The sequence below is a fragment of the Cucurbita maxima genome, unplaced genomic scaffold, assembly GCF_002738345.1.
Source record: "Cucurbita maxima cultivar Rimu unplaced genomic scaffold, Cmax_1.0 Cma_Scf00011, whole genome shotgun sequence".
Taxonomy (NCBI): domain Eukaryota; kingdom Viridiplantae; phylum Streptophyta; class Magnoliopsida; order Cucurbitales; family Cucurbitaceae; genus Cucurbita; species Cucurbita maxima.
The window spans coordinates 4,057,950-4,070,427 of NW_019272027.1; the positions used below are offsets into that span (position 1 = coordinate 4,057,950).

At 36.0% G+C, this 12,478-nt stretch overlaps 1 protein-coding gene and 1 non-coding gene across 2 annotated transcripts; one reads left to right on the forward strand and one right to left on the reverse strand.

Annotated features, from left to right (window-relative positions):
- Nucleotides 1–3,592: 3,592 nt before the first annotated feature.
- LOC111486755 lies at nucleotides 3,593–3,728 on the reverse strand. The gene has a single exon (XR_002718936.1). It is a non-coding gene; the product is annotated as a small nucleolar RNA Z247 (small nucleolar RNA).
- A 4,012-nt stretch (nucleotides 3,729–7,740) lies between these two features.
- On the forward strand, nucleotides 7,741–11,924 carry LOC111486474 (glycerol-3-phosphate acyltransferase 9-like). The gene is made up of 12 exons (XM_023133648.1): nucleotides 7,741–7,980; nucleotides 8,099–8,156; nucleotides 8,306–8,424; nucleotides 8,784–8,883; nucleotides 9,095–9,190; nucleotides 9,304–9,400; nucleotides 9,569–9,656; nucleotides 9,745–9,841; nucleotides 9,930–10,015; nucleotides 10,661–10,780; nucleotides 11,383–11,481; nucleotides 11,616–11,924. The coding sequence occupies exons 1-12, from the start codon at nucleotides 7,805–7,807 to the stop codon at nucleotides 11,662–11,664; spliced, it is 1,185 nt and encodes a 394-aa protein (XP_022989416.1). The 5' UTR covers nucleotides 7,741–7,804; the 3' UTR covers nucleotides 11,665–11,924.
- Nucleotides 11,925–12,478: the final 554 nt, after the last annotated feature.

A 12,478-nucleotide genomic window follows, 5' to 3' on the forward strand; every position in this document is an offset into this window, starting at 1 on the left:
ACCAATTCTAACAGTCCCCTTCAATCCCAACAAGTCTTGTACATGTTGAGATTGTTACAATGTGTAGTAAAAGGAGTTTTAGACAGTGGTTTTGTCAGGATATCAGCTACTTGATCACTTGATGAAATGAACCGAACTTCCATTGCTTTACGTGCTACTTGTTCTCGAACAAAATGAAAATCAACTTCAATATGTTTCGTTCTAGCATGAAATACTGGATTTGAAGTTAAATATGTAGCTCCGAGGTTGTCACACCAGAGGCGAGGAGCCTTTGATTGATACACGCCCAGTTCCTTCAGTAATGACTTGATCCAAATCATTTCTGCAGTAAGATTCGCAATGGCCTTGTATTCTGCTTCGGTGCTTGATCTTGACACTGTAGCCTGTTTTCTGGAACTCCATGAGATTAGATTTGCTCCAAGAAATACAGCAAAGCCGCTAGTTGAACGTCGATCATCGGGACAACCAGCCCAATCAGCATCAGAAAACCCCGACAACATCATGGTTGATTTCTGAATTTTCACTCCTAATGCTAGTGTGCCTTTAACATAACGAAGAATTCTCTTCACAGCACCCCAATGAGCATCAGTAGGTGTATGAAGATATTGACACACTTTATTGACAGCAAATGCCAAATCAGGCCTAGTCATTGTCAAATATTGTAGTGCTCCCACTGTACTTCTGTATTTGAATTGTTCTTCAGCTGATAAGGGTATTCCTTGTTCTCTGAATAATTTTTCAGCAGAACCCATTGGTGTAGACATAGGTTTGCATTTTTCCATGTTTACTCTTTTCAACAAATCTAAAGCATATCGTCTCTGTGACAGTATGATACCATCTCGTGTTTTCTTGACTTCAATACCCAGAAAATACTCAAGATCACCCAAATCTTTTACTGCAAAATCTATTTTCAATTTCTGAATCAACCTTTCGGTTGCTTGATCAGAGGAGCTCACAATAATTATATCATCAACATAGATGAGCATATAGATAGTTATCTCTCTGTTTTTGAGAATAAAAAGAGATGAATCAGCTACTGAAGCCTTGAAGCCTAACTCAATAAGTTTTCCAGTCAACCTTGAATGCCAAGCTTTTGGGGCTTGTTTCAGGCCATAAAGGGCTTTCTTGAGCTTGCATATGTAATTCTTTGGTTTGGCTGAGTCTTGAAATCCTGGTGGTTGTCGCATGTACACTTCCTCTTTCAGAATTCCATGCAAAAATGCATTTTGGATATCAACTTGTCTCATATTCCAGCCCTTGGTTACTGCTAGCGAAAGAATGACCCTGATTGTTGACGGTTTGATCACAGGGCTAAAAGTATCAGTGTAATCAACACCAAATCTTTGCTTGAATCCTTTGGCAACTAATCTTGCTTTTAATCTTTCAACTGACCCATCTGCTTTTCTTTTCACTTTATACACCCATTTACTATCAATGAGATTTATTCCAGGTTTGGGTGGAACTAGATCCCAAGTGGCATTTCGTTTTAGCGCTGAGAGCTCATCATTCATTGCTCCTCTCCATCTTGGATGTTGCATGGCTTCCTGCAGGTTTCGAGGTTCAGTAGCAGTCTCTATGATCGGAGTTGTGATAGTTACAGCGCTTGCGAATTTTCTTGAGGTTTCTGAATATCTGATAGTTCCATCAGTGAATTGTTTAGCTTGTACAATGTTATTTCTCAACCTTGTTCGCATTGGATGTTGACTAGCTGCTTCAGTTGGTTGATCAGACACATGTTCATGAGTTTGGTTTTGAGCATTGATCGAACTGCTCTCAGCTTCATATTCTGCAATTTCCTCTGAACTTCTTGTATTATCTGCAGAAGATAAGCTGACACCAGACAAGTTGTCACTAGCAATATTATCAGTTTGACCATCATTCATATGGGAATTACTAACAACTGGTTCAATATCTGTAAGAGCATTTTCAGTGTAAAAACTAGCAAGTTTGGCTAAGGCTGGAAGTAGAACAGGATGATGTGGATTTGTGGTTTTGTTTGGTGGCTTAGATTCTTCAAAAGGAAAAATATTTTCATCGAAAACCACGTCTCTAGAGATGTAAATACGTCCTGTACTTCTATTTAAGCATTTATATCCCTTATGAGAAGAACTATAACCCAAGAATATACATCTAGTAGTTCTGAAACTCAGTTTCTTGTTGTTGTAAGGCCTTAAATTAGGCCAGCAAGCACAGCCAAACACCCTAAGCATGGAGTAGTCTGGACTTTTACCAAACAATTTATGAAGTGGTGTGTCTTGTTGTATGGTTCGGCTGGGCATTCTATTTATAAGAAAGCAAGCTGTGTTGAAAGCTTCATCCCAGTAGGATAGAGGCATGTTGGCTTGAGCGAGTAAAGCAAGGCCAGTTTCTACAATGTGTCTGTGTTTTCTTTCGACTAACCCATTCTGCTGGTGTGTGTGAGGACAGGAGATATGATGTTCAATGCCTGTGGATTTGAAATAATTGTGTAACCGATGGTATTCACCCCCCCAATCTGATTGGACGGAGCGAATTTTGGTATTTAGCATAGTTTCAACATGTTTTTGAAATTGAAGGAACACAGACTCAACATCAGATTTGCATCTCAGAAAGTAAATCCAAACATAACGACTAAAATCATCAACAAAGGAAACATAATATTTGGAATTATTTACTGACGCAATGGATGGACCCCATACATCAGTGTGAATTAATTGAAGGGGTGCTGTAGATACATGCTGAGAAGAACCAAATGGCAATTGATGTGCTTTCCCTAATTGACAAGCATTACAAATTGAGGAAGAGGGAATATTAGTATCTATAGCTAAATTATTATCTTGTAGAATTCTAATGGTAATTGGAGATGCAGGGTGCCCTAGCCTTCTGTGCCATTGTTCTTTCGAAAGTTTGGCTGTCAGCAAGGCTTGACTGAAATTATGCGGTAGAACGTATAGGCCATTCTTACATCTACCGTGGAGCAGGAGTTTCTTCGTGACTCGGTCCTTAACCAAAAAATAGTTTGGGTGAAATTCTACAACAGCATTATTATCAGATGCTAGTCTTTGTACTGAAATTAGGTGCTTATTGATTTTAGGAGCATATAGGATATGTTTCAGAACAAGAGATGAACCAGAAATTAATGAATTCCCAATATGAGAGATAGACAAACCTGCGCCATTTGCAACCTGAATTTGGTCGGTGCCAGTGTAGCGTTCTCTGGTGGTAAGCCTCTCTAGGTCATTGGTGATATGATCTGTGGCTCCAGTGTCAACATACCAGTTTGTGTCACTAGTGTATCCACTAGTTGCCAAAGCTGCTTGTTTGAGATTATTTTCGGCTTGATATGCCTGATCAAATCTGTGCCAGCATTGCAAAGCATCGTGATTGGGCTTACCACAAATCTGACAGACAATGCCTGAGCTGCTTTGTGTCTTTGATGGTTGACGTCCAGGATTGTTCACAGTACGCCTTGATTGTCCATGACCACTATTTAACTGACGACTACGACCGCGACTACCTCGATCTCCATTGGCACCTCCACGAATGGATATCCTATTGACATTGTTAGCAGATGAAAGTTGCTCAAATGTACCCTTACGCAAGTGCCGCATCTCATAGCTCAGCATGTGAGCATACACGTCGCTGACAGTGTATACATCTGTTCTGGTTGTAATGCTTGTGACTAGAGGATCATAATCTGGACCAAGTCCTTGCAGCATGTAGGCGATGAGTTCTTCATCCTCTATTCGCTTGCCAATGGCAGCAAGTGTATCACCAAGATGTTTTACTTTACGAAAGTAGTCAGCAATTGTCATGTCCTTTTTCTGGATAGTAGAGAGTTCCATACGGATCTGCATTGCTCTTGCTCGAGATGTGGAAGCAAATTGTCGCTCCAGCGTAATCCAGGCTTCTCGTGCAGTGGTGATTCCAACCATCGTGCTGAGAACCTCCTCAGTGACTGATGAGTTGATGAGGCTGAGTACCAGCTGGTCCTGGGGGTACCAGACTGTGAACTCAGGGTTGATGATAATTTTGCGATTCCCTGTTTCTTCACTTGGTTCAACGGCGATCGTCTGGCTTGGTGCAGGCATGGATCCATCCACAAAACCAACAAGGTTTTGGCTACGCAAGTAGGGAAGGATTTGGGTAGACCACAGTAGATAATTTTCTTGTGTAAGCTTAACACTAATCACCTGACTGATCGACGGAGAAGACATTGTGTTTGTTGGGATTGACATGTTTAACAGCAGAGGCTATGGATCTCGTGGATCTTATTTCTGCTCTGATACCATATCAAGTTTATGCAAAACTGTGTCTCACACTATTGAGGACATATTCTATTTATATTGGCAAAAGATTAACTAATAGATCCGATTTCATAGGAAACTAACGAAGTAAGCCTATTCTTATGGCATGACTAACTTCAAGCTATTCTAATGGATTGACCAATTCTAACAACAGCCACAATGAAGAACAAGAACAAGAACAAGAACATGAAGAACATGAAGAACAATCAGAGATGATCAGAATTCACAATTCAGGGCTATAATATAACGCAACAAATCCGTAATCCCTTTTTCCTTTTCCCCTTTTCTTTACCCAACTTTTGCTTTTGCGGGATTTCGAATTTTCAATCAAATTATCCAAATATTCTTCAGTCCAAAGAGTTCTTCCATAGCTAGTAAAGTTGTGTGAGCTTAGGCTGGCTAGTGCAGCAGGAAAATGGGGGGCGAGAAAACAGAGGAATTGGGTGTTTGGTTCCAGAGAAAAATTTTGGCGTCCCTTGAAATTCCGAAAATGCCCTTCCTGTTAAAGAACCGTTTTTATTTTCTTTTAACTTTTTCTTTTTTGGTGTAATTAAATAAAAATTATCGTTATTTATGTGGGCCCTATGATTTTTTATTTCCATAAATTTTATTTATTTTCCGTTACTTAACATTAATAATACATTAAAAAATTAATAATAAAATATTTACTTAAAGTTTTTAAAATGTATATTTTTTATTAAAAATAATTTTAGTCGTTTAATATTTATCAACTCAATATCTCGTATCCAACTAATCATGCGATCATATACAAACAAAAAATTCTAAAAATTCTCGTCATTACATATATTTGAAGCTCTATTTATTTATTTGTCAAATAATTAGCTGCCACAATTTAAACCGTCATCTTTCCAACGTTAGTCCTTAAAACTTAAAATTTAAATTTTAAATTTTGTTTTTATTTGATCATTGATCCAAAAATAATATGAAATTAATTTATAAGTAGCTTCGTGTAAAATAATAATAATGTGTATATGTAATTTAAAAAATACAGGTCCATTAAGTGTCACAATTGCACTCTAAACCTAAACCTTAAACTCATGCAATCATAAATAACACGTCGTGAAAAAACATAACCTTGACACTAAGCACGCTTTAATTTTGGAGTTCTTATGATTGAATTACTGAGAAAAAACGGACATGCTATTGATATAAATAATTACATCAATTCTTTTCGGCCTTTTTTAAGAATCTTATTCTCGGGATCACTCTCATTTAGATATAGTCTCGGTTTATTCATATATTAGAGTTAACCATCTTTTAAAAAATAAATAAGCTCACAAGTGAAACCAAAGGGGTTGACCAAGCATTTAATTTTAGCTCAAATTAGGAGCTTTGAATTTATTGCCATCTTTTTCCGAATATTCTCACCTATTTATTTATTTATTTATTTACTTATTTGAATTAAAAATTATATAATGGATTGTTCAAATATGGCATCCTATACAAAACCCAGCATCTAGCCACCTTTATAATGTAGGACCTATGAGTAATTAATTGAATATAATTATATAGTAGGGTGAGAGATTAATAAATTTTTACGTATCTTTTAAAGGGTTAATATCTGACTCTACGTGTCACTCACATTTAATTTTGTGTCTACAAGTCCTTTACATATTTACCCGTTTAGGGCTTTAAACCCAGACCTTGCTACGAGACAAGTCGTTGGAGCCTTACTCTACTGACTTGCACGAGTAAGCTTTGCCTTTATCAATATTGTTCTTATTGATGAAAGTCTCATATCGGCTAATTTAGGGAATGTTCATGGGTTTATAATCAAAGAATACTCTCTCCACTAGAATGAGGCCTTTTGAGGAAGCCTAAAGTAAAGTTATGAGAGCTTATGCTCAAAGTGGACAATATCATATCATTGTGGAGAGTCGTGTTCGTCTAACATGTACTCTGACTAAGACTCCAAAAGAAAAATGAGTCGAGCCTCGATTAAGGGGAGGCGTATTTTGAAAGTCTCACATCCTCAAAGTGGACAATATTATACCATTGTAGAGAGTTGTTCGTCTAACCGTCCTAAACCCATTTTTAAATAATATAAACACTTTTGAACGAAAATGATAATTAATTAATTTTAATTTTTTTTATTATTTATTAAGCATTAAAGTTTTTATTTTGTTTTAACTATTTAAAAAAGCAATATTTATAGGTGAATTGTGAAAGTTTGTATTGTACTAACTACTTTGGAAAGAAAAATTCACGTTGAAATTTTGGAAAGAAAAATTAACAGTAATTATTTTAGAAATTCACGTTGAAAATTTTAAAAAAGAAAAATAAAAAACAAAGTTTTCTAGCTGCTCTTAAATATTAATTAGAATTTAGGATATTAAAAAACTTTTTATTATTATTATTATTATTATTATTATTTAAAATAGGCATTAATTTAAAAATTTTAATGCATTCATGCTTCGATTTTAGGGATATGATTTGAAAGAGAGAGAGTTTTCTTTTGAAAATAATGATTTTTCTAATAATTATGTTTTTTAATTTTAAAACTTAATTTGCTTTTTTAACCTAAAATAACCATGATTAAAAATTAATAAAATATTTGGATTAAATTAATTTACGTAGGTAGCATGTAAAATATTTATTATTTATTTATTTTTAAAAGTATATATTTTTAACAATTACATTAAAAAACTTAATAATATATTTTTAAAAATGGTTGAAGAATAAATAGTTATAAAATTAAAATAAATATATATTGTAAGTAAATTAAAAAAAAAAAAAGTAATGATAAATTTAGGTTTGATGGTTGAAATTAAAAAAATATTATTATTATTAAAGATGTTTATTTAACGAGTTAGAGTCAACCAATCAAACTTCATCTCGTTAATATGATCGGTATAAGTATACCTTGCACAATGATTGTATAAGCTCGATGATGGTCCTTGACTCTATTTAAACCTCTCGGAGCTTGCCCTAACTGCTCGGAGACCATCCTCCACCCTCTTTTTAATATGCTCTCAAAGGTGCATGATTGTCTATACAAGAAAAATAAGGTGTGGTGGCATTGGGATTTGGGCGTGGTCGAGGTAGGAATTGAGACGAAGAATATAGTCTCCATTCTTGTCTCGATTTAGCTAAAATGAAAAAAATCTCTCTTCATTCCGTGCCTCGTCTCGTTCAAACAATAATCTCTTGTGGGTTCAATGGATATTTCTAATCTCAATCTCGAGTATAAAGTGTCATTCATCTCAATATGATATCATGATTATCAGTCTCGAGATTAGATCAGGTTAAGTCACAATCCTCGATCTCAATATCAGATCCCAATTCATCTTAACGTCAAAGTATAATTATCGATGTAGTGATATTGTTTCAACAGTAGAAGAATCGTTGTAGTGTCTATAGAGTTTAAATTGCTTGTTCGTAAAGAAAAATAAAAGAGACGAATATAAAATGTCGAAACGATAAGGTAAGTGGTAGATTCTCATTTGAATGGAAGTTGGTGGCATGTGCGCGGGGGGAAATGAAAGTGTTCAAGAGGGATGAAAAATCAACCCGTCACTAGATTTCGACCAGATTCCCAAAAGCCGCCAATTATGAGTGGCGCTGCTGCTTCTCTCAAATCCTCCGCCTCTGAATTGGACTTGGATCGCCCCAATATTGAAGATTACTTGCCTTCTGGATCCTCCATCCAAGAACCAACTGGCAAGCTCCGCCTGTAATCTACTCCCGTCTCTCTCTCTCTTTTTTCCTTCAATTTCATATTCCTCCCAGTTTTCCAATTGGTTCGATTGCGATTTCCGACTGATTTGATGAGCTTATGAACTTGTTTCTAGGCGCGATTTGCTTGATATTTCGCCTACCCTTACCGAGGCTGCTGGTGCTATTGTTGATGTGAGCTTTTCCTTCTCGTTGTTTACGATTTCTCTATCATTTTTGTTCATAGCGAAGGGGATTTGTTGTTTTCAGGGCGTTTGTTGTTCTCCTCGATTTAACTTCATAAATTTGTGTTGTTCATTTGTTATTTGATAATGAATGTTTAGGATTCGTTCACTCGGTGCTTCAAATCAAACCCACCGGAACCATGGAATTGGAATATTTATCTGTTCCCTCTGTGGTGCTGTGGAGTCGTGGTTCGGTATCTGATTCTCTTCCCGGCGAGGTTAGCTCCGTATCGATTAGTATTATGTAGACGAGATCAATTATAAACACTAATATAATTAGATATGCTCTTCATAGATAAACTTGGGATTTGCGATCCCAAGTAAGATCAGTTTAGGATCATGGGATCCTTTTCATCAGATAGGAAGGGCTGTTGCACAAAATGTACCTTTTAGTAATTGCTCCATAGATCCTATATCTATCTATATGAAGAAGAAATCATGTAACGGAGTTCCTCAGTGTTGCAACATGGATCTGATAAATGATATGGTCACTTTAGGTTATAGGAATTAGGAACTCTTGTGGTTCTTAGTATAACTTTCATTTCTTTGTCTAAGTGTTGTTGAGCTCATGGTGCAGGGTTCTCATATTGACAATAGGATGGATAATTTTCCTTTCAACATTCATTCCAGTGAATCTTCTATTGAAAGGCCATGATAAGCTGAGAACTAAGTTAGAGGTGTGCATGCTCAATTCTTTAATCTTCCCCATTATGTGTTTTAATTATACATCTTGTGGGTCTACGTTCGCTCTATGGATAAGGCATTTATTAACATTCTAACGGTTGATGGTTTGATCTCCTACTTTTTCAATTGATGAACTCAAAATTTCTTGCTTAATAATGGTAGTTGAGGATTCTTGTGTGTGATAACACTATATTTCCTTGTTAGAGGTCTTTGGTGGAGTTGATTTGCAGCTTCTTTGTTGCATCTTGGACTGGAGTTGTCAAGTATCATGGGCCACGACCTAGCATGAGACCAAAGCAGGTATTCGGGGTTTTAGGTGACAAAACAAATGTCCTATCGTATTTTCCCTTTTCGAGATGTTAAGCATCGTTCTCAGTGCTATATTGTTTGTCTTCTCATTCTTGGTCAAGCAGGTTTTTGTGGCCAACCATACTTCCATGATCGATTTCATAATCTTGGAGCAAATGACTGCCTTTGCTGTTATTATGCAAAAACATCCTGGTTGGGTCGGTGAGTGCATTTATTATGAAAAACTCATAAAATGAAGATTTAGGTTGTTGGAATAAGTCTAGAGAAAGTAATTGAAGTTCGAGAGAAACGCTCTTGCTATTGATACCCAGTAAGCATATTTGTCTTCGTCTTCGTTCTGATTGGTTGTCATACTATACTTTATGACAGGACTATTGCAAAGCACTATATTGGAGAGTATTGGATGTATATGGTTCAACCGTACCGAGTTGAAGGACCGTGAAGTTGTAGCAAAGAAGTAAGTGTCGCCATACAACGGGAGCACGAGAATCACAAGTAAATACTGATTGTTATTGGAATGCTTATTGAAACGTCTTCTCTTTTAGGTTAAACGATCACGTTCAAGGGGCTGACAACAATCCTCTTCTTATATTTCCTGAAGGAACTTGTGTAAATAACCACTACTCTGTTATGTTCAAGAAGGTATTGTTTTTAGTACTTCTTAAATTTTCTACCAAGGCTTTAATGTAATTGGTAACCTTAGTTATTTGTTTTAACTAAATGATTTCAGGGTGCATTTGAACTTGGCTGCTCTGTTTGCCCAGTTGCTATCAAATACAACAAAATTTTCGTAGATGCTTTTTGGAACAGCAGGAAGTAAGGCGATTTTTGTTTGATTAGTCTTTGTTGATAGAAACTTAATTTCTGTTTGATAGTCAAGGTACGAGACAGAAAATACTTTTCGGATTCATAAAACATGTTGGAAAAGTTGTCTGTTTAGGAACTTTAAAAAACATGTTGTTTTCAAATAAGTAATGTTTTTTATTGATATAGATATTGATGAAGATACTTCAAATAGAGTGAAGCATGAACAGTAAATATCATTATAAACAGCTTTTAGAAAATGAAATGAAACATTGATACCAGCCTAAAGAAACCACAAATTCTGATAGCTTATAGATTATTACTTATGATCCATAGAAAATGAGTTGATTCTGATGAGTTTTTTTTGCATTGCAAATAAAGTTTTCCATCAGGAAATAAATTAAGAACATGCTTAGGCCTGGGTTTCATATGTGGCTGCTTATTACAAATATTCTGAATTAACTCTGTGGCCCTGAATCTGTCTCTTTTGGTTAGAATGATAATTGAATTTGCCAAAATGTAGTCCATGTGCCATTAATGGTGGTGTTTTTGCATATGTTTCTGCATAACTCTAATTCGGTATTTAGGTTTGCTATGGATTAGCATAGAATTGGTTATGCGAGGTAGATGATTCCTGGACCGTGTTCGTTTTTTCAGGCAGTCGTTCACCATGCATCTGCTGCAGCTTATGACCTCTTGGGCTGTTGTTTGTGATGTTTGGTACCTGGAGCCCCAAGTTTTGAAGCCTGGAGAAACACCCATCGAGTTTGCAGAGAGGTAACCTTGCTTTCCCCCACCTGCAATGCGATAGCAGTTCTTCGTTCAGCTTAGGATCTTTCGGTCATGGGGTCTAATTCTGAGATCTCATGTCAGTTGGAGAGGGTAACGAAACATTTCTTGAAAGGATGTAGAAACTTTCTCTATTAGTCGTGTTGTAAAACCGTGAGACTGATGGCGATACGTAACGGGTCAAAGTTGACAATATTTGTTGGCGGTGGGCTTGGGCTGTTACAAATTATTGTGAGACCCCACATCGGTTGGAGTAAGGAACGAAATATTCTTTATAAGGGTGTGAAAACCTTTCCCTAACAGACACGTTTTAAAACCGTGAGGCTGACGTGATACGTAACGGGCTAAAGTGGACATTATTTGTTGGCAGTGGGCTTGGGTTGTTACAAATTATTGTGAGATCCCACGTCGGTTGGAGAGGGGAACAAAACATTCCTTATAAAAGTGTGGAAACCGAGGGGAACAAAACATTCCTTATATAAGTGTGGAAACCTCTCCCTAGCATGACGACGATACGTAATCAGCCAAAACAAATAATATTTGTTAGCAGTGAGTTTGAGTTGTTACACTAATATTCCATTATTTAACAGGATCAGGGACATAATTTGCGCTCGAGCAGGTCTGAAGAAGGTCCCATGGGATGGATATTTGAAGCACTCTCGCCCGAGCCCGAAATACCGAGAACGAAAGTAAGCCTCCTATCTCTTCCATTATCTTCCATTATCTTCCAAATCATTTAGTCTTATTGACTTCCAATCCTCCACTTTGGCTGATGAACATACCTTCCCTAAGAACTCCATCACTTGGTTTATTATCCCCTCAGGCAACAAAGCTTCGCCGAGTCGGTGCTACAGCTATTGGACGATAAATAAAGTATCTCTAACAGGTTCCTGCCCTGAACCATTTCATTTGAATAATCGTCGACGACGCGCTCGAGGTGAGTCGATATCTTCTTTCAGTAGTTACAAGCCGGACGTAGTTTCGTTAAGCAAAGCTTCAATAGTTGCAGAAAACCTTCATTAAGAGTGTTATCTTGTGTGTACCTCATTGTTCTGTAATGAGCTTCCTGGTTTTGCTCTGCAAGAGCCTAAATTTTGCTGTTAAATGCTTGAAACTCTTTAAATTTGTGGTTTCTTTCTCCAGCTCAGTTTAAATATGTTTAGGCTTAACTTATTATTAAGTAAATTCATAATTAAAACACGTTTATTACCTAATTTAACTTAAATTTATTGCTTAATGACTTAATAAAAAAAATTTTAATTTTGTATTCTCTAGTATTTTCATTCATTTACAATCTTTATAATTAATTTATATATTCTTTTATTTTTAAAACTTTATTTCATTTTTAATATTAAGATATGATAGACCGATTTACTTTTTACTAATATCATTTATTTTTTCTTAATACAATAATAAATACAAAAATTGAGAGTTTCATGACATTATTAAAAAAAATAATTCAAATAACTTAATATATATTAATGGATAGTTGGGTCCCACATCATCCATCCATTGTACAAATAAAATAAGAAGTGAAAACGTTATCAATTATATGGGAGTGACGTGGCAATGACGAATTTCGGAAAAGACTAAATAGCCCTTGCGTCCGTGAACCGCCTTGACTATTCTTTGCCCTTTTTTTAAAAAAAAAATTGATAAATTATAAATATAACATTAATAATAAAC